Source organism: Dipodomys merriami, unplaced genomic scaffold, assembly GCF_024711535.1.
Source record: "Dipodomys merriami isolate MVZ:Mamm:240054 unplaced genomic scaffold, mDipMer1.0.p SCAF_10, whole genome shotgun sequence".
Classification (NCBI taxonomy): Eukaryota; Metazoa; Chordata; class Mammalia; order Rodentia; family Heteromyidae; genus Dipodomys; species Dipodomys merriami.
The window spans coordinates 16,895,455-16,920,226 of NW_027202271.1; the positions used below are offsets into that span (position 1 = coordinate 16,895,455).

Below are 24,772 nucleotides of genomic sequence, written 5' to 3' on the forward strand. Positions count from 1 at the left end.
TGTCTTGTCAAAAGAAAGCAAACTTGTTGTTGAATCTTGATCAACTCACCTTTTCCACCTCCACCAGGCAGACAGTGGCGTGGACTTCTGAGCTGAGGGAAGCTGGGAGTCTCTGGCTGATGGCTGCCTGCTGGATGATAAAGATGTCTAACCTGGTTCTGTGACTTTGCCCACCCCCAGCCACTAACCACTGCTCTGAACTTTCTAGATGCCATCTCAGCCCATCCAAGCCTTCCCAAATCTTCCACCAGTTCTTCCATACCCTCTTCTTGCCTCCAGCCCCAGGCATGTCTGCTCTTCTATGTAACTGAAGCCCTCTGCCTCACCCCCAACAGCACTGTTAATATGGCAACCTTGAGAATGGGTTGGTGTCCAGAGATTTTGGCTTTACACACCCCTGCCATAAATGTGCTGCTCCTCTCCTACCTCTACCTGCTTAGTAACCTGAAACAGAACTGGCTTAGAGAATCTGTCCTCTCTTTGTCTTTCCCACTGGGTGGGAAAAGTCATCACAACTGTAGCTCTTTGCATCCACAGGCATGTGTCTGGGGAGGTGCTAACTGCACAGCTGCTGGAATCCAGAGCCCATCCCCATCCCATGGCAGCCCCCAGTCATTCGATTTCAGTCCTGCCTCCGCTTCTAACAACTCATTGTCCATCTTCCTCTTCCAGCCCAGGGTATGGGATTCTCACAAGTTCCACCCAGGCAAAGCAGAAAAGATAGGACAAATTCAGATACCTAGGACCCCAGCCTAGAGAGTGTTCAGTGTCCCTGTCAGGAACATAGTCGTTTCGGTCACTGGACTTTGTTCATCCTTCTGTTGAAAGCCACAGAGCAGATTGCATGCACATCCTCCCATAGTTCTCCCTCCTCTCTTATCCTCTCTCCCCTCCTCCCAGCCTCTACTCCATACCTCAAGCCCTGAAACCCCAACAAAGCTCCCTCCCTACTGCCATGTGTACTTTGGTGGGCTTTTTTCTACTTTACCAAAGGAAAAAAAAAGCTACAAACAGGCTGCAGAAGCAACACACAATGGCACACTTGTGTGTGACTGTTCCTATGTACATGCATATTGTTGGCATGTGTAGGTGTGGGGGATGTAAGTGCATGTGCGCACACGTTTCTGTCAGCAATCAAATTGTAGTGTATGTGCACAATTTGAATACTCAGAGACCAACAATTGAGCTTGTGCTGTTTATTGAAGATGCAACAGGGAGGGCTTAGGAACACAGGAGAAGCAAACAATGTCCCCTCTTCTCTGTCTCTGGGTACAAGAGAGCAGAGAGAGACACTCTGAGCCATGCTTGTCCTACTCAGAATGAGAATGAGCCTGGGTAGAATGGGATGGCCATTCTTGGTTGGTTGTCCCTCAGTCCCCATCCTACACTCAGAGCCAGCTCTGGCCAGCTCTATGCAGGAGACAAAGCCCATCAGGGGAGAGGTCTGAGTCCCAGACTCAGGGATCCAGGCAACACAGAGGCTGGCGGGGCTAAGCAAATCCTGGGTATGTGCTGCCTATACAGGCTCAGAAGACACCAGCTGCGGGGAGAAATGGGTTGGCCAAGGGCAAAGCCAAAGGCTGGGAGGCAGGAACAGCAGGGTGGGGCTGGGGCTGACAACAGGATAGAGGAAGATGCTGTGGGAGCCAGAGTTGGATCCACACAGGAGGAAGGCCATGAGCAGCCCTCTCTACCGACCACTCTTCTTGGAGGAGGTGCTCAGGCTGGTGCCCTTCCCCAGGGTATCCTTGTAATCACTGGACCGGCTCCTGCTCTCCCCGCCACGGACACTGCACACACCAGAGATGCAGCTGGTGCTGTTGGCCACATAGCCGCCGCTGACAGTGCTGGGCCGGAAGCCATAGCCGCTGCTGCCGCTGGTGCTGCTAATGATGGCTGCAGAGGAAGAGGTGGGGTTCACACTCAGGAAGAACTGAGTGGTTCTCCTTTCCCCAGGATGGACAGAACTCTTTAGGGACTCTGGTCACAATCACACTTCCCCCTGGTGAGACTAGCCCCAAGACACCTACCCCATATCTTGTCCTTGACTTGCTCAGCTTATACCCCATGTGGCTGGGTTTTACCTTATTTAAGCTCAGAGGCTTATCTCCTTGGTCCAGGTACCCATGTGCCTACCTGTCCTTCTGCCACCCCCCATTGTCTGCACCTATTAATTCCTTGGCTAAGCCCCTAGCCTCTAGCATCTCTATCTTGCTAGCACGCCAGATATGTCAGTTTCCCAAATATCTGATTTAACTCTTTTAGTCCTTCTGAGAAACCTAGATCCAGTATTACCAGTTTGAGGTTCTCCCCTCCTCCCATTCTTGAATTCCTTCAACTTTCTTTAATTTCCCCCAGACAGGTCTGACTGCAACTTGTAGACCCAGCTTATCTGGCCCCACACAGACCCATCATGCTCCCCTATCCCTCATGGCGATAACCACCTCCCCCTGCCGCCATTCCCTGATGCAAGAAAAGAATCCCAGGTAGGGAGAGAGGAGACCTGACTTTCAGCAGGCTCCGACATCTGGCTGTGTGACCTCAGACAAAGTTTTCCTTGCCCTGACTTTTAGTTCCCTCCTCTACACTCTACACACATACAGGGTATGTCTAAGCTCTTCCCAGCCTCCCAAGGTTACAGCTTTAGGTCAAAGGCTACAGATACTCACAGATGCTGACAGGGGATGGATATTCTCCCGACATTCTGTTAAGGAAAGAAGGTGAGAGAGAAGTCATTCCATCTACATTGTCCCCACCAGGCTTCAGAACCCAGCAGGTCCCCATTCTACTCCAGGGTTTCTTCGGCACAAATAGAGCCTGAGAAGCTTTGGGGACCATCTCTGAATCTTTGGGGGTATGTGGGTAACAATCTTTGTCAAGTAATAGTTTACAAAAACTGCATGTGTGCAGATAGCATGTCCATCTCCAGGCCCATACCCTTCCTATCTCCCTAGCACAAGAGGCTGGAATTGTGTTGCCAGCCTCAGTATGCAATTGGCCAGATAGAGAAGATAGAATGCGAGTGTGTAAAAGAAGAATGTAGAGCAGTTCTGTGGGCAGAGAGGACAGTAGGATGGTCCTAGATACATCCAGGAAAGTTATAAGACTAAATGAGCTAATCTACACAGAATATTTTTTCACCCAGTACCTAGGATGAAGTAAATACTCTCAGCATGAGTGGTCACTCCAGGCTACTGATTATGAACTGTTATTAGTGTTCCTATCCTCACCATTCTATCACTACCCAGGAACTCATCTTTTCTGGATGAAGATGTGTTAGGCCCTCTCTCCTTTGGTTCTTCCAAGCTGATGGGGAAGTGCACACCCAGCTCACCTGCACTCCTCACTCTCCAGCAGCTTGCGGTAGGTGGCGATCTCCATGTCCAGGGCCAGCTTCAGGCTCATGAGCTCCTGGTATTCACGCATCAATCGAGCCAGCTCATCCTTGGCCTGGTGCAGGGCACCCTCCAGGTCATCCAGCTTGGCTCGGGCATCCTTGAGTGCATTGTCTCCTCGCTGCTCAGCATCGGCAATGGCGGTCTCCAGGTTAGAAGCCTATAGAAGAAATTCAAGAAGTTAGAAAACTAGAAGTCATCGTAGAAACCATCTACAACCAAATTTCTTCCATTCTTGAAGCTCCTAGGCCACAGTTGCCCAGTCTCTACCCATACTTTGACTCTAGTTAGGGAAGGAAGGGACTGGCAAATCCTTTCCACACTCTACCTCCACACCCTGGGCTCAGATGTCTGTGTGATGGGAAATTCTAAATCCTGCCCTGAGATCATAGCCAAGTTGAGCCCCACTTCTGCACCTCACTTCAGTGCAAAGATATTTACAGAGCCACACTGTGCTAGAGAGAATAGGATAGGTGTCCCAGAGACATTCTGCTGTAGCTGTTGGTGGCATTGACTTCACTAGTCTTCTCTTCTGGCAAAGACCTGGAAGCCCAAGGCTCTCCGCCAAGTCCTATGCCCTCCACCCTGCTCCCTTACCTGCTTCTTTGCATTCTCAATCTCTGAGCGGAGTCTCTGGATGAACCGATTGAGCTCTGTGATTTCATTCTTGGTGTTTTTGAGGTCATCTCCATGCCGGCCAGCTGCCAGTTGCAGCTCCTGGAACTGGGAACCCAAAAGCAAGGACAGAGCCATGGATGAGTCTAAGGATGTGTGGTTGAGGAAGTGAGGTCTCCTGAGAGCTATTTTTATGGGATCAGGGAATGGTGAATTGTGAGATGGACACTACCTCTTCTCTGGGCTCCATCAGGCTGTGGTTACCATATCAGCCCAGCCTTAGCTAGCTCACCTTGGTCTGGTACAGGGCCTCAGCCTCAGCCTTGCTCTTCAGGGCGATGTCTTCATACTGAGCCCGGACCTCATCGATGATACTGTCCAGGTCCAAGTTGCGGTTGTTGTCCATGGATAAGATGACAGACATGTCACTGATGTGAGACTGGATCTGAGCCATCTCCTACAGGAAAGATGGAGGGATCTCTCAGTTTGACCATTGTCAGAAGCTGATGACCTTGGCCAAGCAAGGTCAGAAAGTTTTATTGATGCCATGTTGTGGCTTGGAACCAAAGGCTGCCATATCCTTTGGCAAGTGTTCTGAGCTCCACTATCATGGAATGAGGCCTGTTTCCTTCTTCCCACTCACAAGATTGAGGCTAAGAAGCTTCTAGGGCTGAGATGAACCTTGGGTGTCTGTCTAGGGTCCTTTCTGACACTGGGACCTCTTCCTCTCTCCAACCCACTGGGAATATTTTATCCCTTCCTATCTAAAGAATAGAGAGGGGACAGACTTACAGCTTCAAAGAGACACTTGAAGAACTTGATGTCCTGGTCCATGGAGTCCACCTTGGCCTGTAACTCGACCTTATTGGCATAAGCCGCATCCACATCCTGAAAGATATCCCAACCATCCCCAGGTCACCGCTGATGCAGCCAAGAAGGCAATACCCATCCTAGCCTGGCTTCCCCTTGGAGAAGTAGGCACCCTCTTCCCCTTGGGTGGCTCTTGGGGAAAGAAAGGACCAAACACCAAGCCCTGTCCCTCCTGAGAACGTGTTCCATTGAGAGCAATGGGGTAAGGAGCACCTGCCATTAGAAGCACACCTGTAACATCTGAGCCAGATCCCACAGCTGCAGAGGAGCCCCTATGTAACAGATCCTTTCCCCATTAGCCTTCCTTTCCTTGCACTCTTCTTCTCTTTGTCATGCCTTCTTTCTTTCTCTTTCTTTCTTTTAGTGCCAGTCCTAGGGCTGGAACTCTGGGGTCAGGGTGCTTGCTGTCTCTGAACATATTCACTCAAGGCTAGCATTCTACCATTTGAATCACAGCCTCAATTCCAGATAAAAGTCTCACACACTTTCCTGCCTAGATTGGCTTCCAACCATAATCCTCAGATCTCATCCTCCTGATGCCAGGATTACAGGTGTGAGCCACAGTGTGCAGCTCTCATTCCTTCTCCTAGAGAGCCTGTCACCATGGTCCTCCTGCCTTCTCCTCACCAGGGAGCACCAGCGTGGTGGCCCATGGGAGAGCACACTGGTGGGTGTGGCCAGCACTGTCTTCCCCTCACCTTCTTGAGCAGCACAAACTCGTTCTCTGCAGCTGTCCGTCTGTTGATCTCCTCCTCGTACCTGTGGGAACACCAGGGCTTGTGGGATCCTGTCTCTCCCTGAGATCCCTTCTTTGCTCTAGAAGGACCCTAAGGGAGAATCTATGCACCAGCCAGATGGCACAGAGGCTAGAAGACTGGACAGTGGAGCCAGCTAGGCCAGGAAGACTTCTTGGGGAGAGGACATGGTAGCCAACTCTGGAAAGAGATCACTGAAGATCTAGTTTGGAAGAGGAGGAAGAATATATGGAGTGTTCTACAGAAAAACTCCTGGGAAGTAGGCAAGCTACTCCCACCCCTACATGGGAGCAAAGCATTACAAACGATAACCATCTCCCATGCATTTCCCTCAGAGACTCCTCAGAGCAGCCTGGGAGGCAGATAAATGTATTCCTCTTTTCAAGTGAGGGCACAGGTCCTTGGAGAAAGTGAGCCATTAACCTAAGGTTCCCACAGCTAATCTTCTGACCACTCTCCAGCACCCTGGACATTGGTCTTAAGTGCCAGACTAGAGGTGAAAGCAAGGAATATATTCCAGACTTCTACTTCTCATGCACAAGATGTTATCTTTCATAAGTTTAAGCCCGGGTGACAGCTGGGGACCACCAGAGAGCCAGGGGAAATTGTCCAGGGAAGGAGGAGACCCTCCTCTCTCACCTCTTCTTGTAGTCCTCCACCACGTCCCGTACGTTCCTCAGTTCCGAGTCCAGCCTCACCCGATCCCCAGACAGTGTCTCCAGCTGCTTCCGCATGTTGCTGATGTAGCCTTCCAGGATGGGCTCCAGATTGTTCTTGCAATTGTTCAGGTCCAGCTGCTGCAGCAGCTCCCACTTGGTCTCCAGCACCTGGTTCTGCTGCTCCAAGAAGCGCACCTGGAACGCAAAGCCCAGCTACGGTTGAGTCTCCATGGAAATGATCATTCAAGAGCATTGTACAAGGCACTCACCCTGTATCTTCTCCCTTGCTCCTCCCTGCATTTGTAAAAGGTGAGTGCATCATTAACCCCCCAATGGAGAAGAAAGTAAGGCATGGAGAATTTGGGGGTTTGTCCAAGTTAGTGGTGCCTAGAACTGAACCCAGGCATGTGTCCCTGTACCCTATGTATCCAATTACCGATGGTCAACTTGGAGCAGTGCGTGACCATATCCAAAACACCAGGGCAGAGCCAGGCTGTCAGTCTGAAGAGGAAAGTCTGCTCTTCATCTAGGAAATGTCAAAACTCAGTGAAACTTAGAACATGTGCTTGAGGGTACTCCCGATTCCTACCTCAAGCCCTGACTCCTTCTTTGCTCAGAGTTGCTCCCTCTTTTCTTTGTCCTGCTCCTTACACCCATTTTTCCTAGCATGGGCACAGCATGTGGAGAAGGATGGACAGAGGGAAGCAGACCCTGGCTGGGCCAGGAAACGCGCCAGAAGGTTCCATTTGCAGACACTTTTTTTCTGCTCACTTCTTATGAGCAAGCTATATAACAAGGTTGTGTTCATAGGTCATGGGAATGTTGTCTGGATTTTGCCATTGAGATAGGATTATTCACCAAACAGCTTGTCTCTAGCAGGTGATCTACCATTTGGTTTGGTTTAACTAATCCTGAGTTCCTCACACACCCCTCCTCTGAGAAGCCATAATGCACCTGTCACCACTGGAGCCAGCTGGATTGCAGATAAAACCTCACCAATCCTTTCTGGCTCCCTGAGGTAAGGGATGGCATTCTCCTGAAACTGAGATTACTTAGGAGCTATCTAGGTTCTGAGACTTTTTCCTTCTACCTAAGGAAGTCCACCTTAGTGGTCTATCTTCCTACCTACCCTCTAGACTTCCCTTATCAGCAGAGTTTCACCAGCCCAGCCAAGAGTCAACCAAGCTGCTCCCACTCCAGGATTCCCAGTCCTCAGAGCACCTTGATTGTCTAGACATGACAGGAAGCCACAGAACCATCCCTGGCCTCTAAGGCTGAGCAGAACAGAGATCAGGACTACTCCAGGCACACAGGCTATAGCTGCAAGAGCAGGTGCACCTCTGTTAGCCCAGGCTTTGTCCAGGGCTGGCCCCACCTTGATGCCTGAATGGCATGGAGGCAAACAGAGCCCTCTAGTTTCTTTCCTGAAAGCAGAGGCAGTTGGCTGAGTGTCTGAGCTCACCCTCCCTGTGCTCCATACCTTGGAGCTATTGCTCTCTACATCTTTACTGAGTCAAAAGTTGAGGTAATCATCTCTTATCTACCAGATGTCAGGAGCCTATGTGCACAGGAAGGATCTTCCAGACCTGCACTTCCTCTGCTTCTCAGCATCACTCTCCAAGATCCCAGAGATTAAAAAGAGATCACAACAATAACCATCATTTTTGGAGTACTGAGTGTGGGCCAGGCATTATGACAAAATCTTTACTTATACTTTCTTTTCTAAACTAGCCCAACCCCAAGAGAAGTAGGCTCTTGTCTCCATTTTAAGGATGAAGAGATAGAGACTCAGACAGGCCAAGTGACTTTCCTAAAGCTACAGAGCTGGTTAGTGGTGGGTCAGGATTAAGATTAGGCCTGACTCCAAAGCATCTTGGGGTTTTCTTCCCACACAACACAACTCTACTTCTCAAGGGAGTCCTTAGCCACAGAAACACATGCCCATGGCAGAGCATCTCTCAAAGCACCTGAAATGACATGGAGGCTCTGGATCCACAGGTCAGGTGGTTGGTGGACCACGTCAGCATGTCACAGGAGGAGGGCAGGCCTCCTGGATACTTTGGGGCAGAATCTCCTGCCAGCCTTTACTGAATACTGCCTGTCTGAGTAGATTTAGCAATGGCACAACCTAAGCTCAAGAGTAAGGATCAGGTTTCTCCCCTTTGGATCTCCCATAAGCTTCTGTGGGGCTGACCCTGCCTCTATTTTCTATCTGGAAAGACAGCACAAAACACCAAGATGACAGAAGACACCTGCCATGTCCACCATAAACACCTACTTAATACCTAACCCCAATCCCTCTGTCATGTAACAAAACCCCATATTCCGAGAACAGAAGAGGAGAGCTATCTGCAAGATCCCGAGGTGCCTTTAGACCCACCTTGTCGATGAAGGAAGCAAATTTGTTGTTCAGAGCCTTGATCTGCTCCCGCTCTTGGGCCCGCACTTTCTGGATCTCAGGGTCCAGCTCCACATTGAGGGGGGCCAGGAGGCTCTCATTGACAGTGACCTGATGGATACCTCCAGGTGGGCACACAGCTGGGCATGTAGGCCCTAAGGCCACGCTGCCAAAGATGCTGCCAGCAAAGCCACTGGCCCGGCCCCGGCCAAATCCAAAACCTCCATTCTTTCCGCTGTTGCCTGCTACATTGAGGGAGATGCTCCGGGTGCCCCCAAGGCTGTAGAGGCTCCGGCTGCCAAAGCCCCCACTTAGCCCTTTGCCTCCTGCCCGGTAGGAGGACGAACTTCCCCCAGAGAGCACTGCAGAGCAGCCGCTGAAGCCCCTGTTGTTGGCAGCTCCCGACTTGCAGGTGAACTGGCGGCTCATGCTGCTGGTAGAGATGGAGCTCAGATGCAGGAGTGAGGAAGGCAAAGTCCCACAAGGGTTCTGTTGGCTGTGGTGAGAATCGACAGGTGCCTTTATATTCGCTTGGCACTGGGCTTGCAGATGGGCAGTTGAGAGCTTAATTCGTGGGTTTGGCTTGCCTGGGAGCAAGAAGTCATTTTCTCTGTGCTGAGCTAGAGATCGGGCCCTCCCCACCTCTGAAACAACATGAAACCATCAAATTGCTGGGCTTGCAAGCTTTACTCATGTAATTTGGGTCTTATCTAATTAACCCGCTGTTATAAGGGTAATTTGCCTCAGGCCTCAGCCTCTCCAGGGGGATGTCACTGGCACCTCACCATGGCTATCCTGATGAATCTCTGGGTCGTTGGCTTCCTCTTGGGCTCAGGGAGCAGAGATGGCATGGGCTTCCTTGGACAGGACAGGCAACTGAGCAGAGGATCCGGGGATATCCACCATAGAAGGGGCCTCCTTTCTAGAGAAGGACTGTCTGTTTGGGAAGCCACACACCCCAGGCCTCATACACATATAACCCATAGAAATCAGTGGTTCATTCTCCTGGGTGGGAGGTGGGGGGAATCCTCTCCACCGATCAAGGCCTGGACAAGTTCAAAACCTCCTGCTACCACTAGTTACAGGATGAAGAGATTCTGTGTCTGGCCTGGGACATAAGCAGCAGGTCACCACCCGTAGCGTCCTTCTGGAGAGGCCTGTGTGTAACACTGTGCCTCTCTGACACCCACTGTAACACAAGTGGGGGACAGTGGGAGGGAACCAGATCTACACTGGAGAGGATATGTATGCATACAGGAAGACAGAGCTGGGCAGGAAGAAGTAGAGGAGCTGGCTGTCTGGGGACTACAAGGACAGACCTCTCTGTGTGATCTGTTTTACCACTCTGGTCTCTCTTATGAGATACATCTTCTCTGAAATTCAGAGCTGCTTAAAAGACCCAAATCACCCTTTCTATGTTCAATTTTAAAAGGCACTGTCACCATGAGCCCCCATTCCCACGACCCAGGCCTGAGCAGCTGAGAACGGAAGCTGACTAGAACTCACCCCATAAGGCCAAGCCTCCCCGAACACATATCATCCTGTTGCACACAGTCCTCCAGTGGCTGCCACAGAGCTTTTGCTGTATTGCCTTTCCCAACTTACTGGTCCCTCCTAGAATCATCTTATTTAGCCCACACTCCTACCCAAAGACCCCTGCGTGGACCCCACGGTGAGGTAGGTACAGTTCTTGGCTGGGTAGGGCACAAAGTAGCAGAGAGTCTAGAGACAGGCTGCTTGATTCACGATTGGCCTAGAATCCGTGCTCATCTCTCCCCTACATTCCTTCCCCGGCATTTCTCCCTCTGACCTGCCACTCTCTTTCCCAGGTTTGCTCCCCAACCCTCTGTGTTGCCTCTTCTCCATCATCCCTCCATCTTCCTCTCTTCGTCTCTTGTTCGATTGTCCCCATCCTCAGGGACTTCCTGGATCAGAACAGCCTAGAACTGAGCTCTGCTCACTTTCCTCAGCCCTTAAAATATTGTTGGCTCTACAGGACGCTGACTCTGGGAGCAACTTCCACAATGTCTCTATGAAGGTCATGTCGTGTGTCACCTTAGTTTTCCTGTGTAAGGATGGTAGATGCTTCTCCATAGTAGAGTCTTCCTACTTCCTTTGTCCCTTCAGTCAAACCTCCCTGTGTGCCCACTGTGTGCCTTACACTGTGCCCAGTCTAGAGATAAAGGACTCTATGGTGTGTTGCTAAAGACCTGCAAGTACTCTCAGTACACAGTCCTGGCAACGAGTCCTCCATTGATGGCTTTGTTAACTGTATGCTTCTCTGACATTCACTGCAGGACTCCAGCCCAGCCAGCCACATCCTGTGGCTGCTACTGCCCCTGTCATATCCCCAACACCCTTCTTCCTGAGTGGCTGAAACATCTTACCCCCTGGCCTCAACTTCAGCTACTTCTAACATCTGCCACATTGTTCTTACCTAACCCAGACCCCCTTTCTCCCCACCTCTCTCATCCATATCCGTCTCTCATCTGAAACTCTGCCCCTGTCCTGCCCCCTCTTTGCTGCACTCTAGTTCCTCTGTCCATTGATTCCTGTGTATCAGACTTTCTCCTGGGGTCTGGTGACACCTCCCTCTGAATCTTCCTTTGGGGCCTGGGATCAGCCTCTACACATCCCTTCCTGAGCTAAGAAAGCCTTGAACAGCTGCTGTTGGAGAAGCTGCCAACAAAGCAGAGATGGTGCCTTGAGCCTTCTATTCCCAAATTCCCAAATTCCACTCCATATTCAACAGGGCAGCTTTGCTTAGCCTTTCTGAGCCTCAGCTCCCCACCAATAAAGGGGTCAATAAACACTAATATGGTAGTGGTGAAATGACACAGATACTCCCTGATTTGCACTTATTGTCCAGTAAACTGATGTCAATGACTAAAAAGAGGGAACAGATGGATCCAGGGCTCAGCCATGCTGGCTCCCTGGTTCTTCTCCTGTGGGACCTCTGGATCAGCACATTCCCACACAGTAGCATCAGATGCTGAGGATAGGCAAGGGGTGTGTTCCCTCAGGCCCCAGACTCTCCACTCAGACCCTCCCTGACACTGGAAAATATACTATCCACTGTCCAGCAAGTATTGCCAAATATATAACTCAGTGGGAAGCACGTTCCAAACGTCTGTTGGTATTGGGCCATTTATCAAATACATATTGAGCACCTATTAAGTACTGATGGATGTGATCTGAAGTTTTCTACCCTCAAAGAACTAAGTCTGGGTCCCTACAAGTGACCCTGGGAGACGCAGCTCATCGGGTTATTAACAAGTCATTAACACCCTAGCATACATTAGTTAATCAGATTCAGGCCATGAGGAATGAGACACAAGGTGTTGTTGATGCAGATGATGATAGAGGAGGAAGCCCAGAGTTCTGGACTACCCACAGGAAGGGTGGGCCCAGACAGGACCTGGGCTTCTTGCACTTTGCTGGAGGGGAAAGGGAGGGAACAAAAGACCAAGTTCACCAAAGGTACAAAGACTTTGTCCTTACTCCTGTTTGCGATCAGGACAGACTTGAGAGCAGGAGACAGGGTCCCTGCTTTAGGAGCCTCTTGACCTGGTTCTAGGAGGCCACCTGGAAGCTGCTATGTCCCAGCTTCCTGTCACTCACACCTTTCCCAGGCTTTCTGTGTAAGAACTGAGTTCTAAGCCAGGCTTGGCCAGCCACGGATGTGTCTGAGCCAATTTTACTCATCTATGAAATCACTGGGGAGGATATGTAGGGTTAAACAATCAAACCTCAGGAACACCTAGCTTGAACATCTGAGGATAAATTAAATGGGTTGTTAACTAATTATAGCGATTGAGCTCTTGGCTTAATAACCAAAATGTTTTATGTGCTTTGGTGGTGTCATCTCTACCTGTGGTTTAGGATTTGAGATGGTGGTCAGTTTGACACATTTACGATCCCACAACTCTGGTTGGTACATTTGTCCTCACCTCTCTATGTTCTTTGGCCTAGTAAGCCTCCTAAGAGATGTTCTTAGAAGGTTGAGAGGACTTGGCACAGCATGAGAAGGCAATTGCTGAATGAACATAAGGGAAATAAATAAAAAAGAAGCGGGCTGGGAAGGTGGCTCAGTGGTAGAGCGCTTGCCTTGCATGCATGAGGCCCTGGGTTCGATTCCTCAGCACCACATAAGCAAAAAAAAAAAAAAGAAAAGAAAAAAGCCAGAAGTGGCACTGTGGCTCAAGTGGTAGAGTGCTAGCCTTGAGCTGAAGAGCTGAGGGACAGCGCCCAGGCCCAGAGTTCAGGCCCCACGACCGGACCCCCCCCCCAAAAAAAAGCAAGAGTTGGGGCTCTTAACTCCACAGGGGCCGCTTGTAGAAGGAGGCTTGCATTCAGTCTTTTAAGGGGAGAAGGCATGGCAACAAGAAGTTGGCATAGGAGCCCAAGTGGGCAGGAGGCAGGTCCTTTGTAGGAAAATACCTAGCAGGCTGGAGCAATCATGAGAAGAGTAACCGTGAGTGGACTAGACCCAGGTTGTACATGTAACATGGAGCCACTGAAGACTGTTGAGCCCAGGGAAAGCCTAACCAATGCATGTTTGAAGAGGCAGAATGAAGCTGCTGTATGGGTCACTTCAGCGAGGGGGCGGTGTGTGTGTGTATGGAATGGAGAGACATTTAAAGAAAGAGTAGAAAATAATTGAGCAAAGTAATTGTCCCCAAAATTAGAGAGAATGAGCTAGGCCATTTGAATGACCTCAGCCTAGGCTCTGCCAGACATCCTCAGCAGCTCAGCCTGGGACATGAGCTTTTAATCTCCAGAAGCTTTCTGTTCACACCCTATCTCTACCTGAAGCTTCAGGTAGATGGTGGGTGACAGGCCTTATGGACTACAGTCCCTGGAGGACTTGGCCTCCATCTGGAGCAGCCCAGGTGCTCAGCAGGCTTGCCACTGGCAAGGCTGGAGGTAAACTCACACTGAAGAGCTGGGGTGTAAAGGATAAGTAGGAGGGGGGGGGGGTCTCACGTGGCATTCAGCTCCATGCCCACTACTGCAGAGAGGTGTCTTCCAGGGCCATCATGATTTCACACAGTTCCATGGCCAGGAGCACTTCCTGAGAGATTGGCTGACCATCTCCTTCCTCCAGCCCCACCCCATGCTTTCCATTAGAGTATGTTGCCTTGGGACTGAGGACCAAGGTCCTGGTCCTACTTTTGCCACTCACTAGCCATGTAACCTTGATGGGGGGATCTCCTACCATGCAAAGCCTCTGTGTTCACATCTCTGAGAAGAGGGACAACAATACCCACCCCACTGACTCCCTAAGGTGAATGGAAGGCAGCTTGTAAATAACAATAACAATGGTGATAATGATGATGATGATAAGGTAATACTCAGGCAGTGTTCTAAACACTCCACATACATTCATTCATTTAATCCTCACAACAGCCCTAGGAGGCCGGCACTATGATTACCTCCCAAATTGGCAAATGAGATACTGAGGCCTAAGGAAGTTAAGCAGCTTACTCAAGGTCACACAGCTGATGAGATGCTGAGCCAGGTCTGGGACCAGGAGGCATGGCTGCAGCTTGGCTCTTGTCCTCATACTGCCATGACTCTCTGGTCCAATTCTCACCTCCCCCAACTTCTAGTTTCTGTTCTCTTCTGCCACAGAGGTGCCACCTCAACACGTTCTATCTCACATGGTGTCTCTGCCCCCTGAGCACCCCTGCACAGCCATACTTTCCATCTTAATGGTCCCATTTCATTTCCTTTCAACATATTTCTGTTCATTGTCATGAGGAGGGGGCAATGCAGCAACCGTAATTGGTGGTCTAGTGAGGGAATCATTCATTCATTCATTCATTATTCATTATCCCTGATACCGTGGAAGCAGGACAAGTTCTAATTAGTGAAGCCTGAGTCCCAAAGGCAAGAGGATTGACCTTGTGTGGACATCTCAAGGTCAGTAGGGACCCACGTTGATGAGACTTGCTCTAGCAGTGCACATCGATGGGTCAGTGAGAGCCTCTTGAATTTGAAACATTGGGAGAACATTTATAACATCAGAAAACAAGAAGATCATGGCCATTGGGAGAGGCCCAGGGAAATGGTACAATAAAAGGTGGATGTGGTCCCAGAGACGTGCAGGTGCATAGGTGACAATCATCATCGTCGTCATCATGGTGATCATTGTCGTCTTCTTTTGCATTCAGTAGTCACAATTCTTAACCAACCATTCATTCCTTGATGGGTATTTGGGCTTTTCTGTCTTAGATGTTTGAGCATGGTACCAATATGAATACAAGTGTGTGAGTGTGTTGCTCAACTATCTGAGTTCAATGTTGATGAGTGCATCTCTAAGGGAGCAGTGTGAGGGTCACATGGCAATACTGAGGAGCTGCTGAATTCTCCCCCAGAGTTGTTTTTACATCCTCACCAACAGTGCACAGAGGTTTCCAACTTCTCTACATCCTTGCCAAGATTTATCATATTTTTTTTGAATGACAGCCCCCTGGGTGAAAATTAGCTCCTCGTTATGGGTTTAATTTCATGTGCTCAATGGCCATTTGTATATCTTCTTTAAATAAAATTTCATTGTAATCACTTGATTTTTTTAACTAGGTAATTCTTTTTTTTCCTCAAGGATGGCACTCTACCACTTGAGCTATAGCTCCATTTCTGGCTTTTTGCTGATTAATCAGTGATGGGAGTCTCATGGATTTTCCTGCCTAGGCTGGTTTCAAATCACAATCCTCAGATCTCAGATTCCTGGGTAGCTAGGATTGTAGGCATGAGCCACCAGCATTCAATTTAGGTAATTTATTTCTTGTTGAGTTGCAAGAGTTCTTTTTATATGCTGAATAACTTATTAGATAAATAACCTGTAAAATTTTCCTTTTTCCTTGCCAATTTTTATGAGCATCAATTAGTTGTTCAAGGAGGTTTTATTTTAAATGTGCATTTATACATGTAAACCTTAACTCCAGACTCTCCTCTCTCTGTCTCTCTCTTTTCCCACTTAGTTTTGTTTTGTTTTGTTTTGTTTGAGACAGGATCTCACTACATAGCCCAGGCTGGACTCAAACTCACTATCTTTCCTGCTTCAGCCTCCCTAGTGCTGGGTTTATAGTTCTTTACTACCGTACCTTCTTATTCCACTTCCTTGATAGCACCTTTGAATAAACAAAAGATTTTAAGTTTCATGAAGTCCATTTTAGGTACTTTCTCTTCTGTAGCTTATGCTTTTGGTATCTAAGAATCTCCTGTGAGATCCCAAATGAAGATTTATCCTTATATTTTCTTTATGGTTTTAATTAACTCTTATATTTAGGTTGTTTTTTTTCAAGTGCACAGTGAAAAAGTTTATTTATGACATTTCAAAACCCAGAAGAGAAGCCAATGCACAAAAACATCACAAAACTGTTCTTGATCGATTCGATTTGACTTTCTTTCTTTTTTTTGGTCAGTCATGGATCTTGAACTCTGGGCCTGAGCTCTGTCTCTCAGCTCTTCAGATCAAGGCTAGTGCTCTATCACTTGAGCCACAGTGCCACTTCTGGTTTTTTGGTGGTTTATTGGAGAGAAGAGTCTCATGGACTTTCCTGACAGGGCTGGCTTTGAACCACAATCCTCAGGTCTCAGCTTCCTGAATAGCTAGGATTACAGGCGTGAGCCACCTGCACCCAGCCTTTATTTTTTTATATAATGTAAAGTAAGGCCTGCATTCAAACCTACTGTGATAATGTGATTCAAATTCTCCCTCTACGAGTCTAGGTGCCTATCTTTCTGATTACTTGAGTAATCTCTCTTCCTCCAGGAAGCTATCCTTGATTAGCCTCCCATTATGGCCACTCTTTGATTTGCACAACTTTGAGTGTCTCCTGGGATTGGCACTAGCGACATGGTAAGATTGTGTACATGCAGCAATGGCTTCCATCATCACTAGCAGATATTTGGAGAGACAGACTGACAAAAATGCACCTATAACATCACTCAAGAGCAGTTTATTGAATATACCGCAGAAATTCAGAGTCCTTCGTTCAAGCAAGGGAAAGACTAGCAGGTGCCATTCTGAAGAAGATTTCCACTGCAAGCCATGACCTTTGGCTGGATGGAAGACACAAAGTCAAGTCCCCTCAATGGTCTCAGCTCACGACAATGGTAATTGAGAGTCAGAAGCTACCAAAGAACACAGCTTGTATCCTGCAAAAATAGGATCTGTGGCCAAGTGACCAAGGACCAATCACAGCCTGCAGTCTTGACAAAGGACAAGTTGATCTTCCCTTTGGTAAAGAGACAGTGTCATGTCATGGGAAGAGCTTGGCCCTGTATTCAGCCAGGCCTGAGCTGGCACTTGGTGGGAGGGGAGTGGTGAGTGACTAGGACACATTGCTCTCTGAGGATCAGGCTCCCTGTCCTCTGATCAACACCTTCCCTGCAGGGCAAGGTGAGAATTAGAGGAGACATGTGTAGGGTGCCTGGCATTTATCAGGTATTTACTAAGTGGGAGCAGCTATTGCCATGAATAACAAAGGGGGTTGGTGGATGACACAAGGTGGCAAAAAGTCTCCATCCCTCTCCACTTGGTTCCATGAATAGGATGCAGCTGGTGATCTGAGAATGTACACATTTTCTCCCAAATGACAAAGACCTAATTTCTTATACCCTGGTGGTATGGCTTCAGGTTCACCCCACCATGCTAGCAGGGGTAAAATAAAATCTTTTGAATAATTGAGAACTTGACCTAAGCACAGAATGAAACTATCTCCTCTCCCCTCTCCTCTTACTCCCCTTCTCCTTCCTCTCTTTCTCTCTCTTCCCACTTCTCTCTCTCTCTCTCTCTCTCTCTCTGTAGAGCCTGATCATAGCTGCCATCAGGCCAAGAAGGTACTGATGGCTGTGTGTCCATGGCCATCTGCCAAGCTGAAGGCAGCAAGGAAAACCAGAAGTCATGAATTACACACGGGACCTACGGGTACAGGGAGGGTGATCGCATCCATCAGAACTGGAAAGCAAGATAAGCCATGATGTAGATAGTGTGCTACAGACAGTCCTAAAACTCGGGGATGAGGAGTGGGGTGTGGCAGGCATCTTTGAGCAATGGCAAAGACATCCTTTCTTCCAGGTGTTTGGTGAAGGGGCAACAGGCTTATCTAGTGGTCTTCCTGGCTGGCATGCTGGCTGGAGCACTTTTCTCTTGGGACTCCTGGCGGTCTCCCCCTCGTCCACCTCGAGACTTGATCTGGCCACTTCGCGGGCTGCTAGGGCTACCAGCCACACTGCCAGCCCCAAGGTCAGCACTCACAGAGCTGGGGTGGTAACCATAGCTGCCATAGCTGTTGCTGCTGATGACTGCTGGAGAGGTAAAGCAGGGAGAGAGAGGAAGGTGTCAATCAACCAAAGATGACAACTATAATATCCTTTTTAATCCCACCACATTCCTTCGCGGTCAAGACCTAGCCAAGATGATGGAGACCCTGCCACAGGGCAGCATCTGTGTGGTGGAAGTACTACATAAGGCAGAGACCATGTTTGTTCTCCTGAACCTCTGAGGAAAGTCCCTCTTCCAAGTCTTTCTCTAGATGACAGAATCCCCAAGGGAGACGCAGCAAGGAGAAGAATGGGTGGGACTTCAGTCACTGTTGCCAAGTAACAAGAGAGGAGAAAGTTCCTCAGAAGCCAGAGAGCCTCCACAGGGCTGTAACAAAACCTTCTGCATGCAGGTGAGACAATGAATGGAGGTTTCCCAGAGCCCCTGCCTTTCCCAGCCAACTCAAGGATACTCACAGATGCTCACGGAAGATGGATTCTCACCAGACATCCTGCAAGACAAAATTAAAGAGGAAAAAACCCTCAGGAATGTGTCCAGATTCAGCTGAGCTTTAGTGGGCTCTTGCTTTCATGAGTATGTGAATTTATTTCATTCATGAAGGGATGAGGGAGTGCTGGTAGTGAGACTTGAACTCAGGGCCTCATGGTCTTGCTTGGCTTTTTTGCTCAAGGCTGGAACTCTACCACTTGAGCCACCCCTTCACTTTCAGCTTTTTGCTGGTTCCCTGGAGAGTTTCTTGGGTTTGTCTGCCTCAGCTGGCTTTGAATCACAATCCTCAGATCTCTCAGCCTCCTGAGTAGCTAGAATTACAGGCATGAGCCACTGGTACCCAGGTTATTTCATTCTTATAGGTGGAGATTAGAGCTTCCGTTCCACTGGGGAGAAAATAGAGACCCTCCATAATTTACCAAGACCATACAGCTAGCCTGTGTCAGTCTGTCTGCTCTTCGTAGGGAGCCACATGGCCCCCTGTGTTCATGGCTTTTTGTCTGACATCCCCTGGCAGGAAGCAGCAGTTAAAGTGACCTGTCAAATCATCATCTCTCCTATTCATGTTGTCACCAGAACTTTTGTTGTTCATCTTCCAGATCCAAAACAGCCCCTTAGCCACACAGGACACACACAGCCCCCTCCTCCCGTGGCCCCCGCCCTCACCTGCACTCCTCGCCCTCCAGCAGCTTGCGGTAGGTGGCGATCTCCATATCCAAGGACAGCTTCAGGCTCATGAGCTCCTGGTACTCACGCATCATCCGGGCTAGCTCTCCCTTGGCCTGGTGCAGGGCACCTTCCAGCTCATCCAGCTTGTCCCGAGCATCTTTGAGGGCACTGTCCCCTCGCTGCTCAGCATCCGCGATGACCATTTCCAAGTTGGAACACTGGGGGAGGTAGGCGGAAAGCATGAAAATAGAACATAAAATCATGTCTAGATCATACAGGTCAAGTAACATAATTCTCTCAGTATGCAGATGAGGCCCAAGGTGACTGCAAGAACAACTACAGAGCCAGAAGCTCTGATAGCAGGGAAGGTGAAGCAAAATGGGAAAGAGGCACTATGGTTAGCCTGGCAGCTCTTAAGCCCAAGAGGAAAGATTTGCTTTCTCCTGAACGTCCATCCCCAGCTTCTCCAGCACAGGGGTGATACTGAGCCTTGCATTCTGCACTGCTCACCTGCTTCTTCACGTTGGTGATATCACAGCGGATCCTCTGGATGAGCCGGTTCAGCTCCGACATCTCACTTCTGGTGTGTTTGAGGTCATCTCCATGCCGACCAGCTGCCAGCTGTAGCTCCTGGATCTAGAGGTCAGAGGCAGGAAGGTATGGTGATATGACCAGGAGGGGAAGGATGCTGAACAAATACTCCTACCACCAGGATGAGCCTGAGTAGCTAGGATAGAGAAGGTAGAGCCAGTCCCTGAGTGTCTTTCCAGCTTTGACTAAGAACTAACCCATCCTCTAATCAGAATCTGCATGTGGTCCTCTGTTCCTATCTCTTCCTGGCCTGTAATCTTTCGTGGGATGGATAGGGAAAGATGCAGTTCACATGAACTAAGCATTCCTCAATGTGAGGGAGCTCTAACACCCTCCCTCACCTATTTAATACCTATTCAGGGAAGTGGGTCCTAGAATCCAGATGAGAGCAAGACAGGCAAAACCACTGGTCACCATTTTCCTGTGACACTTCCTTGATCACAGGGAAAAAGAGAGGAAAGTCCACAATCTCATGTACCCTTGAAAGGGATCACAGACAAGATTGATAGGATTGGTGACTCCTCCCAGTACCCAGACTCTGGGAAAGAAGAAATGGAAAGTACATTGACAGGGGGAAAGGGACAGCGGGAAGCAGGAAGATAGACCACAGCCATCCTTGCTGTTAGTGGTGCTATAGTTTGGATTTGAAACTGTGCTTCAAAGGTCCATGTGTTAATGGCTCAGCCCTCAGCTTGGTCCTTTTGGGAGATGTTGGAATCTTTAGTGGATGGGGCCTGATAGGAGGAAGTTTGATAGCTGGAGGGCAGGCACTTGAAGATGATACTGGAACCCTGGCCTTTCTCCTCTCTCTATTTGCTTCCTGGATGGCATAAAGGGAGCAGCCTCCTCCCACCATGTCATACTCTACTGCTACAGTGCTGAGACACCACAGACTGAAATCTCTGAAGCCATCAGCCAGAGCCAACCTTTCCATCTTATAAGTTGATTCTTGGCTATTTTTGTCACAGTTATGAAAAGCTGACTAATACAGGTAGACTATAACAAATGTTATGACAAATATAACAAATAACTCCCCAGAAGCTGGCTGCTGGTGGCTCATGCCTGTGACCCTAGCTACTCAGGAGGCTGAGATCTGAGGATCAAAGCCAGCCTGGGCACCAAAGTCCATGAGATTCTTATCTCCAATTAGCCACCAGAAAACCAGAAGTGGCACTGTGGCTCAAGTGGTAGAGCACTAGCCTTGAGCTGAAGAGCTGAGGGACAGCACCCAGGCCCAGAGTTCAAGCTCCATGACCGACCAAAAAAACAGAAAAACAAAGAACAAAATTAAAAAAACACCTCCCCAGGCTCCAGGGAGTACAAAGGTAAAGAGTTTTGTACCCAACAGCCCCAGAGGGCCCTACCCTGAAGCATAACTCCACTAGTCAGTACACTTCTCCAGTCTGACCTGCTCTTGATGTCTTCCCAGTACCTTTGGTAAATATCTCCAGACTTCCCCTTCTCTCACTCCCCAGCCAACCCCAGCTGTTCTGCTCTGTGGTTATGACTGTCCTCCTGTGCTGTGGCAGCATGCTCCCATTCCTGTCTGTGATGAGATTGGCTCATGCTCTCCTCCCCTCTGTTGAGTATGCCCCCCATACCAGTGTTTTGATCACATTCTCTGAGAATTCCTTTGAGGGAAACAACGTGGAACTCATGGTCATGACCACCCTCTCCTGCAGCACATGTGTGGAGATATCTCCTGCATTCTCTAGTGCAAGGAACCTTTCCTAGGAAGGAGGGAAAATCAGCAAGTGCCCACCTTGGTCTGGTACAGTGCCTCTGCCTCAGCCTTGCTCTTCAGGGCAATGTCCTCATAGTGAGCACGGACCTCAGTGATGATGCTCTCCAGGTCCAGGTCCCGGTTGTTGTCCATGGACAGGATGACAGACGTCTCACTGGCATGAGTCTGGATCTGGGCGATCTCCTGAGTTGGGAGATGAAGACAGAGTCAGGCTCTCAGTTTCCCCTCTTCTGACCTACCAGTCTCTTGAGCCCCTGGTCTCTGAAAATAGGTATCACTGGGATCCACAGAGCTCAAGTGAAGGAAATAGCCACTGGAGATATGCCTGCCCAAAGTGCCCATAGCAGCAGTAAACACTTCAATAACAGCAGGGAGCGGGAGGAAAGAACAACAGGAGGAAAGACTTGTCACCTACAATTTCAAAGAACCCATAAGTCTGTGTCTCAGGAGGACCTCATGGGGCCATCTTTTTCCTGCCTGTGGGTAAAGTCATTATTGTGTCCCAGATGAAATTGTCTCCTGACCAGGGACAGGATCCTGTTCTTCAATAGTCAGTCAGTTCTGGGACTTACATCTTCCTATCTAAACATCTTTCCCTGTAGTATCCCTAAATCTCTCCACTTGGAAGCACCAGGTAATGCTGCAGCTGGAAAGAGATGGGGGTGAGGGACAGGTGGGTTCTCACCGCATCATACAGACACTTGAGGAATTTAATGTCTTTTTCCAGAGAGTCCACTTTGGCCTGAAGCTCCACCTTCACTGTGTAGGCTGCATCTGCATCCTGCCAAGAGACCCCACAGCTGTCAATCAACACTCCCCTTATCCCATCAGCATCCCTGCTCCTGCCCCAAAGCCATCTGAATTTCTGTGTTTTGCCCCAAAGGAAAGAAAACACATAGACTTGTTCACCATCAAGCAACTCCTCCCAGACTCACTAAGTCTTTGGAAAGAGGAAAGGGGGGAAAGGGCCTGCTTTTCCTCTGTCCCATCTTACCACCCCCCCTCCCTCAGAGAACACAAATTCCAGAGAAGTATTGAGTTTCCTCAGGTCACACAGAAAAGACTGAAATGAGCCAGGACAGAGGCAAAGAGTCTATCTCTGTCCAATTTCTGAGCAAGTGTCCCTTCTCTCTAGGTCTCTGGAGACTGATGAAGCCCTGAGCCCTGAGTTGCTTTGGATGAGGGCATAAGAGAGACCAGAGACCATAGACTCTTCTCTGCTTACCTTCTTGAGTACCACAAACTCATTCTCAGCTGCAGTGCGCCGGTTAATCTCCACCTCATATCTGGGCCAGGAAAGAAGACAGAAGAGACCTCAGCCCTACAGGCAAGTGACCTTCTCTTCACACTAACCAGGCAAGCACTTGGGCTGCCAAAGACCAGTAGAGTCTCCTAGGATGAGCACAAACACTAGGCAGTCCCTAGGTTTCTCGCTATAACTCATTTACTGTACTCCAGGAAAATACCCAGGAGCCTGTGGGGCTCCCTGAACTACAGGTGAGTCGATGAATGTGGGAACCCCTACCTATCAACCAGGTAGGATGCTTCCATCATACAGCGTGGACACCTCTCCCTTCACTAGAGAAGAGGACATGAGGTCCAGACCCAATAGCTTGCTCCTTGCCCTCTTAAACAAAAGGGCACATGAACCATGACTCTACTCACTTCTTCTTGTAGTCCTCCACCACGTCCCTCATGCTCCTCAGCTCTGAGTCCAACCTCACCCGGTCCCCAGACAGGGTCTCCAGCTGCTTCCGCAGGCTGCTGATGTGACCCTCATAAATGGGCTCCAGACTCTTCCTGCAGTTGTTCAGGTCCAGCTGCTGCAGCAGCTCCCACTTGGTTTCCAGCACCTGATTCTGCTGCTCTAGGAAGCGTACCTGGAACCCAAATCAAAGGCCACCTAGAACCACATGGATGTTCTTATGCCCCATGGACATGTATTGCCTTTAGACTAATTGGATTTTTATAAAGACTTTAAAGGCAAGTTCTGACTCACTACCCTCACCGCCTGGCAAAAACAGGATCTTTTGCAAGTGTTCATCCCCTAGCTTTCTTCTATTACCTACCACATGTCCTAAGATATACTGTGTGTCTTCCTGTGTTGTAATCCCCTCCTTCTGAATAATGCTTGATTTTTTTCAGCTCTCCTGTTCTTTAGGGAGTTAAGGTTCTGCCTAGCTGTCTCCAGAGGTTCCTTACTTCTTTCTCAAGGTATGGCTACCCTCTATCCAATTGCCCACACTTCTTTGAAAAGTCCCCAAAGAAAACAATACATAGTGGGCTCTGGTGATTCATGACTATAATCCTAACTACTCAGAAGTCTGAGATCTGAGGATCACCAAGGTTCAAAGCCATCCCAGGCAGGAAAGTCTATGACACTCTTATTTCCAATGAACAGCAAAGAGTCAGAAGTGGAGGCATGAATCAAGTAGTAGAGTTCCAGCCTTGAGTAAAAAAAAAGTAAGGTACAATATGAAGCCTGAGTTCAAGCCTCAGGATGAGAGAGAGAAAGAGAGCAGGAAGAGAAGAGGAGAGGAAAGGAGGGGAGGAGAGGGGAGGAGAGGAGAGGACAGAGAGAGAGAGAACAAGAAGAAAGGAGGGAGGGAGGGGAGGGAGGGAGGAAGGAAGGAAGGGAGGGAGGGAGGGAAAATAGAAAAAAGTCCATTCATTTATTCTTTTGCTCTACCTACCTTTCAAATCTGTTCTCCTCTTATAATAAGGTTCCCTCCACCCACCCACAACACTTGGCTGCCTCCTCTCTACCACAAAGAAATTGCTTGAATCTTATTAGATTGCTGTCTCCTCCTGGGGCACATACCTTATCAATGAAGGAAGCAAACTTGTCATTCAGAGCCTTGATCTGCTCCCGCTCCTGGGCCCGTACTTTCTGGATCTTGGGGTCCAGATCCACATTGAGGGGGGCCAGGAGACTCTTGTTGACAGTCACCTGGTGGATGCCTCCAGGTGGGCACACAGATGAACATGCAGGCCCCAGAGCCACACTGCCAAACATGCTGCCAGCAAAGCCGCTTGCCCGGCCCCCTCCATACCCAGAGCCATGCCCAAAGCTGGGCGCTCCAGCCCGAATACCACTGCCTGCCGTGTTGAAGGAAATATGTCGATTTCCCACAAGACTATAGAGGCTCCGACTGCCAAAGCTAGCCCCAACCCCTTGGCCAGAGGCACGGTAAGAGGCCATGCTGCCCAAAGCCTTCCTGGGAACCACTGCAGAAAGCACACTGAAGCTGCCTTTGTCTCCGCCAGGCCTGAAGTTCAGCTGCCGACTCAT

The 24,772-nt window shown here is 49.2% G+C and overlaps 2 protein-coding genes across 2 annotated transcripts; both read right to left on the minus strand.

Annotated features, from left to right (window-relative positions):
• Positions 1 to 1,507: 1,507 nt before the first annotated feature.
• On the minus strand, positions 1,508 to 9,121 carry LOC138836943 (keratin, type II cytoskeletal 71). The gene is made up of 9 exons (XM_070035646.1): positions 8,675 to 9,121; positions 6,275 to 6,489; positions 5,579 to 5,639; positions 4,803 to 4,898; positions 4,303 to 4,467; positions 3,993 to 4,118; positions 3,335 to 3,555; positions 2,670 to 2,704; positions 1,508 to 1,896 (listed from the first exon to the last, which is right to left on the minus strand). Exons 1-9 carry the CDS (start codon positions 9,119 to 9,121, stop codon positions 1,691 to 1,693), a joined length of 1,572 nt encoding a protein of 523 aa, XP_069891747.1. The 3' UTR covers positions 1,508 to 1,690.
• Positions 9,122 to 17,804: 8,683 nt separating this feature from the next.
• On the minus strand, positions 17,805 to 24,772 carry Krt74 (keratin 74). The gene is made up of 9 exons (XM_070035658.1): positions 24,302 to 24,772; positions 23,146 to 23,360; positions 22,706 to 22,766; positions 22,166 to 22,261; positions 21,499 to 21,663; positions 19,656 to 19,781; positions 19,143 to 19,363; positions 18,443 to 18,477; positions 17,805 to 18,010 (listed from the first exon to the last, which is right to left on the minus strand). The coding sequence occupies exons 1-9, from the start codon at positions 24,770 to 24,772 to the stop codon at positions 17,805 to 17,807; spliced, it is 1,596 nt and encodes a 531-aa protein (XP_069891759.1).